This window comes from Oncorhynchus mykiss, chromosome 13, assembly GCF_057628025.1.
Source record: "Oncorhynchus mykiss isolate SJ-2025 chromosome 13, ASM5762802v1, whole genome shotgun sequence".
Classification (NCBI taxonomy): Eukaryota; Metazoa; Chordata; class Actinopteri; order Salmoniformes; family Salmonidae; genus Oncorhynchus; species Oncorhynchus mykiss.
Window position 1 is genome coordinate 14,930,383 of NC_143034.1, and position 7,118 is coordinate 14,937,500.

A 7,118-nucleotide genomic window follows, 5' to 3' on the forward strand; every position below is an offset into this window, starting at 1 on the left:
CTGGGTTCAATTAGTATTTTAAATCTTTGCTCTAGCCTGCCTGGAGTGCCAGATAGGTGGGGTTTACAGTGTTGTAAACTATTCTATTCGTCCATTAAGCCAGGCAAGCTCAATCAAGCACAGATCAAGTATTTGAAATGATTTCAAATAGTATTTGAACCCAGGCTTCGGACGGAGTGAGAAAAGAAGAATGCCCTGCAGTGGAATACCGTTCATACCAGCAGAAGCTATATATACACATCAGAATGCACGGCCAAGGGGGGTTCCGTTCCAACTATCCCAGCTGTTACCCTCTCTGTCAGTTGTACAGGATGAGAATGAAGTCAGCTATACCCTAGGTAGAGGTTCCCCTTATAGGTACAGCGACCATATAAATCAAGCGTCTCAGAGTAGGAGTGTTGATCTAGGATCAGTTTAGCCTTTTAGATCACAATCATTTAGTTTATATGGACAAGGGGGACTTGATCCTAGATCAGCACTCAATGCCCATTCCCAAATCTACCCCTTGTCACTAGGATGGTGTCTGAAACCTGTGGCCCGGGGCCATTTTCGTCCCGACACCTGATTTATTGTGGTCCCACTGGTGGTGTCAAAACTAGCCTCTCTCTCTCTCAGAGTATTTGAATATATTTAATGGTGAGGAAATATAAATATTTTAGGGAGCCAAGAAGAGATTGTAGCTGGCAGAAAGAACATCTGTGGCAAAATTAATGGTTCAAAATCACTCAATGTGATCTCTCAAACACTCAAACATAGTTGTTTTCTCCTTCCAACTAATCTTGAAAAGTGTCTGAATGAAAAACGTATTGATTTGTGCCTTCCAGCCCCCCCCCCCCCCTCTATCTTTCTCTCCCCCCCCGCTCTCTCTCCTCTCACAAGTCAATTTAACACCGACTGCCTTGGCACTATCTATTCCCCTGCGTGAGTACTGAGGCGTGACAACACTCATTCGCTCTTTTTCTGAAAAATAAATCCCCAGAGATTTATTAAAAATACCACAGACTGCCTGAATCAGTTTTGATTTGCAGAGGGGAGGGGGGCATCTAGGCGAGGCGTGGACCACACACACACACACACACACACACACACACACACACACTGCTTGTCGGGTGTAGAGATACGCATAGCTAATAACACAGGCAGACAAGTTCACTCCAGGGCACTCATCTGTCTCTCTCTCTCAGATGGAGGAGCACAGAATGGAGAGAGAGAGCGATGGAGGGAGGAGAGGGGGAGAAGAGGGCAGGAGGGCGTGCAGAATGGAGAGAGAGAGATGAAGGAGGGAGGAGAGGGAGAGAAGAGAAGAGGGCAGGAGGGAACGCAGAATGGAGAGAGAGAGAGATGGAGGGAGGAGAGGGGGAGAAGAGGGCAGGAGGGAGCGCAGAATGGAGAGAGAGAGATGGAGCGAGGAGAGGGGGAGAAGAGGGCAGGAGGGAGCGCAGAATGGAGAGAGAGAGATGGAGGGAGGAGAGGGGGAGAAGAGGGCAGGAAGGAGCGCAGAATGGAGAGATGGGAGAGAGATGGAGGGAGGAGAGGGAGAGAAGAGAAGAGGGCAGGAGGGAGTGCAGAATGGAGAGAGAGAGATGGAGGGAGGAGAAGGGGAGAAGAGGGCACAAGCCACAAGATGTTCTGTGAAATGTAAATTTCTCAGTCTATGGTTCCTGTTCCACCGTAGGGCTATCTCTCTCCCTGCACGGGGGAATTACAAATGGTGGCCGCCGGATGAAAAACTACAACACAAAAGAGAGAGACAGCCAACAGGTTGTGTAATACTTGTCATTCAGAGCACAGCCATGTTAGAAAGGTCTTGTGCAATCTGGTATCCTTGGGACGTCCCTACCCCCATTGAAGTTGACATTTAAAATGGTTGAGGTAAAGGTTAAGAGTAGGTTTAGGATTAGGGTTTGATTAGGGTTAGGGTTAGGGTTAGGGTAGGGGTTAAGGTTAGGGTTAGGGTTTAGGGTTGGGGTTAATGTTAAGGTAAGGGTAGGGGTTAGGGTTTAGGGTAGGGGTTAAGGTTAAGGTTAAGAGTAGGTTTAGGATTAGGGTAAGGGTTAAGGTTAGGGTAAGGGTAGGGGTTAAGGTTAAGGTTAGGGTTTGGTTAGGGTTAAGGTTAGGGTTAGGGTAGGGGTTAAGGTTAGGGTTAGGGTTTAGGTTAGGGTTAAGGTTAAGGTAGGGGTTAAGGTTAGGGTTTAGGGTAGGTTTAGGATTAGGGTTTGGTTAGGGTTTAGGGTAGGGGTTAAGGTTAAGGTTAGGGTTTAGGGTAGGGGTTAAGGTTAGGTTAAGGTTAGGGTTTAGGGTAGGGGTTAAGGTTAAGGTTAAGGTTAGGGTTTAGGGTAGGGGTTAAGGTTAGGGTTTAGGGTAGGGGTTAAGGTTAAGGTTAAGGTTAAGGTTAGGGTTAGGGTTTAGGGTAGGGGTTAAGGTTAAGGTTAGGGTTAGGGTAGGGGTTAAGGTTAAGGTTAAGGTTAGGGTTAGGGTTTAGGGTAAGGGTTAAGGTTAAGGTTAAGGTTTAGATCTGGGTTTGGATGCCAGTTGGTCAGGGATATAGGCCTAATAATAAACCCACAACCTATCACCACGCAGTGTTGAGTGACTGACAGTTAGGACAGTGAGTGACATCATCAATGTGGGCCCAGGGGCCGTTCCAGATTTGTCATGACAACGAGCCAGCCTGCGTACCTAATGTTACCCTATCCTGGTCAAAAGTAGTGCACTAAATAGGGAGTAGGGTCCCATTTAGGCTGCAGGCCCAGTATGATTACATACCCTCTATAGTCCCTCTGGCAGGAGAGGCAGGAACCTCATGATGGTTAGGATGGACACCTGTCCACACAGATCACTCTCACAGTGTGTGTGTGTGTGTGTGTGTGTCTGTGTGTGTGTGTGTGTGTGTGATGGGCGGATTTGATCTCTGTGGACTGCTAACCTGAGTCCCCCCAAACCTCCCACCATCCCTCACCTCATCCCCCTCTCTCTCTCACATTCTCTTACTCCCTCATCCTTTTCTCCCTCCCTCTCTCCCTCTCTCCCTCCCTCTCTCCCTCCGGTAGAGGAGAGGGAGAAGGGGGTGGCGGTAGAGGAGAGGAGGAGGTAGAGGAGAGGGAGAAGGGGGTGGCGGTAGAGGAGAGGGAGAAGGGGGAAGTAGAGGAGAGGGAGAAGGGGGTGGCGGTAGAGGAGAGGGAGAAGGGGGTGGCGGTAGAGGAGAGGGAGAAGGGGGTGGTGGTAGAGGAGAGGGAGAAGGGGGTGGCGGTAGAGGAGAGGGAGAAGGGGGTGGCGGTAGAGGAGAGGGAGAAGGGGGTGGCGGTAGAGGAGAGGGAGAAGGGGGTGGCGGTAGAGGAGAGGAGAGGAGGAGGTAGAGGAGAGGGAGAAGGGGGTGGCGGTAGAGGAGAGGGAGAAGGGGGAAGTAGAGGAGAGGGAGAAGGGGGTGGCGGTAGAGGAGAGGGAGAAGGGGGTGGCGGTAGAGGAGAGGGAGAAGGGGGAAGTAGAGGAGAGGGAGAAGGGGGTGGCGGTAGAGGAGAGGGAGAAGGGGGAAGTAGAGGAGAGGGAGAAGGGGGTGGCGGTAGAGGAGAGGGAGAAGGGGGTGGCGGTAGAGGAGAGGGAGAAGGGGGTGGCGGTAGAGGAGAGGGAGAAGGGGGTGGCGGTAGAGGAGAGGGAGAAGGGGGAAGTAGAGGAGAGGGAGAAGGGAGAAGTAGAGGAGAGGGAGAAGGGGGAAGTAGAGGAGAGGGAGAAGAGACGGAAAAAAGATTATCTGTACCACAGAGTGTTTGTGCACTGAGGCTGTTATCACACACACACACATACACACTCCACACTCATACACACTCCACACATACACACACACACCACACATATACACACACCACACATATACACACACCACACACATACACACACCACACTAATACACACTCCACACACATACACACTCCACACTCATACACACTCCACACACTCATACACACTCCACACATACACATACACCACACATATACACACACCACACATATACACACACCACACACATACACACACTACACACATACACACTCCACACACATACACACTCCACACACATACACACTCCACACATACACACACACCACACATACACATACACCACACATATACACACTCCACACACATACACACTCCACACACATACACACCACACATACACACACACCACACATACACACACACACACCACACATATACACACTCCACACACATACACACTCCACACACATACACACTCCACACACATACACACTCCACACACATACACACCACACATACACACCACGTATACACACACACCACACATATACACACACCACACACATACACACACCACACACACAGACACACACCCACACACACACGCACACACACACACCACACACACATGTTTAGTACTGTACAATACAAGATATCTACAAAGTCTTAGAGTGATGGTATCAATCCCCAATTATATAACTTTATTTATAGATGCAAAATCAACACACAGATGTATCACAAAAGGTTTCAAATCTCCCCAAAATCCTGGATTTTTCCATGTTATTCCAATTCTAATTGATTCAATTTACAAAACTTGGTAGTATAACATAACTTAATAGCACTCACATTAGACACAAACAAGTAAACAGACAGTATTCTGACACAACACAACGGAACTGCAAACTGGGTTCTGAAATCGTCATGGAGATGGTCGGTAGGGTGTTTATGGGATTGATAACTTCCTGTCGTGCCTGACAACGGGACTAAGACACCCTGAGCCTGGATTAGACACTGCAGAAGAGGAGGATGAGACACAGTTAGAGAGGAGAGGAGGAAAGGAAAGGAAAGGAGAGGAGGATGAGGAAGAAAGGAGAGGAGAGGAGGAAAGGAGAGGAGAGGAGAGGAGAGGAGAGGAGAGGAGAGGAGAGGAGAGGAGAGGAGAGGAGAGGAGAGGAGAGGAGAGGAGAGGAGAGGAGGAAGAAAGGAAGAAGAGAGAAAGACACAAAGAGGGGGGCAGAGAGAGAGAGAGAAAGAGAGAGAGAGAGAGAGAGAGAGAGAGAGAGAGAGAGAGAGAGAGAGAGAGAGAGAGAGAGAGAGAGAGAGAGACAGTAAGAGACAGAGAGACAGAGAGAGAGACAGAGAGAGGGTGGGGGACTCAATGTAAATGTGCAGACCCCAGTGAGAGTGTGATGAGCTGGTCAGATTCCGTGCTGTTCCTCTCCTTCTGGTTCTGCTGACAGAGAAGCCCCAACCAGCTGGCTGCTACAGAGGCCACACTCTCCCCTCACACCCCAGGAAGAGAGGGGGGGTTCTGGGGGTAGAGGGGCAGGGGAGGTGGCTGGTACTGGGGAAACGGAGAGTGGAGTGTGTCATGGGTTGGTGAAGTAGAGCTACTCTCTCAAATCTTCCACCCAGATAGAGTGGTGGTAGTCTGGGCTCGAGGGGCAGGGAGTTGGGGGGGAGGCAGCATAATAGGGATTTAGCTAGAGATGCCGATGGTGTGGTCTGGTAGGGTGTGTTAGGCTAGTCAGAAGGAGAGGAGAGGGATTGTGTTAGTCAGTGATGTCATGTTTAGTGATGTCATCCTTCCCCCATCATATCTAGAGTGGTGTGAGAGGGGTCAGTCACTGAGTGTCACCCGAATGGGGTGTCGTAGCAGGGTTAGCTGGCTGTTATGTGCATAAACACTGAATAAGAATATTTTATATCTCAATGGTTACATGGTTGTGAGATATAAGCCCATCATTAAAAGAGGGTGACACATTCATGCAAGTAGGTGATGTACTCAATCAAAAGCCTTAATGGCCTTGTACTGTTATAATCTCCACCCGGCACAGCCAGAAGAGGACTGACCTCTCAGAGTCTGGTTCCTCTCTAGGTCTCTTCCTAGGTTCCTGCCTTTCTAGGGAGTTTTTCCTAGCCACCGTGCTTCTACATCTGCATCTTGCTGTTTGGGGTTTTAGGCTGAGTTTCTGTATAAACACTTTGTGACATCTGCTGATGTAAAAATGGCTTTATAAATAAAATGTGATGGATTGATGAATAGTCGACGCCCCTTTCTCTCTGACTCAGTGGTTACTCCTCCTCCTATTCTACACCTCACCAGTGGTTGGTGGGGGAAGACGAAGCATATTGTCTTTGTGTGAATGTTCACTTCTGGCTGTACAATAACGTTGTATCCCATTCTGTTCTGTTCCGTCCCATTCTGCTCTACACCCGTGGTTGCTGGGTTACGAAACGTATCCGTTGTGAGTACACCAGGTCGGCGACGTACAGCGCCAGGTTGACGAAGCTAAACACTGCAACGACCACCTTACTATCCCACGGACACCGGCCCCGCGGGCATGACGACGGGCGCTCTGGAGATCCGTACTTCCTGTCGAAGCAGAACACGGGCCAGACGACGGAGGCGCTGAGGTAGAGGAGAACCGCCAAGAGCGTGTAAACAACAACAAACCGGTCGAACGGTAACTTCAGACACCCGGTGCGACCGGACACGGTCAATATAACCACGACGGTCGTCATGGCGAAGCAGACGGCGTAGACGACCACGCAGTAAATCGTCGCTACGTGACGTGAATACTCGGTCCCGTTCGCCAGCGCTCCGAAGATAATGCACGCCACGAAGCCCTGGACGACCTTGAGGAGGCCGGAGACGGTTGCCATGTAGCCCACGACCCGGCCTGGTTTGGCCCGCGAGAGGATCACCTCGGCCCCGTAGGACAGGGAGCCGGCGATGGAGCAGACAGTGACGGCGATGCGGAAGTTCCGGACCTCACAGCCTCCGTAGGGGCACTCTGCTCTGACAAAGTAGACTGGGTAAACCACCGAGGCTGTCACATACCTGGAGGAAGAGGAGAGGAGGGGGATTGTGTTAGTCAGCGATGTCATGTTTAGTGATGTCATGTTAGTGATGTCACGGTTAGTCAGTGGTGTCATGGTGAGTCAGTGAAAGGCTATCCCATGTCTACTTTATGACATAATAATGTATGTCTAACACTTGTTTGTCTCATTTTGATGATGTTATGCATACATGATGACGTGTAACGATGATTATGGTGATGTCATACGTACATGAGGGTCGCCAGGGCGGCGAATGCTACCGTCAGGTTATCCCAGGA

At 50.0% G+C, this 7,118-nt stretch overlaps 1 protein-coding gene across 1 annotated transcript in view; it reads right to left on the reverse strand.

The window, feature by feature from the left end:
• Positions 1–4,443: 4,443 nt before the first annotated feature.
• Positions 4,444–7,118, reverse strand: part of LOC110493419 (myeloid-associated differentiation marker-like protein 2) — a 3,921-nt gene continuing 1,246 nt past the window's right edge. Inside the window, exons 1-2 of the mRNA XM_021567675.3 lie at positions 7,072–7,118; positions 4,444–6,841 (exon numbers count right to left, since the gene is read on the reverse strand). The exon at positions 7,072–7,118 is cut by the window's right edge and continues 1,246 nt beyond it. Coding sequence (XP_021423350.3) covers positions 6,208–6,841; positions 7,072–7,118 — 681 coding nt within the window. The 3' untranslated portion in view covers positions 4,444–6,207. The remainder of the gene's footprint in view (positions 6,842–7,071) is intronic.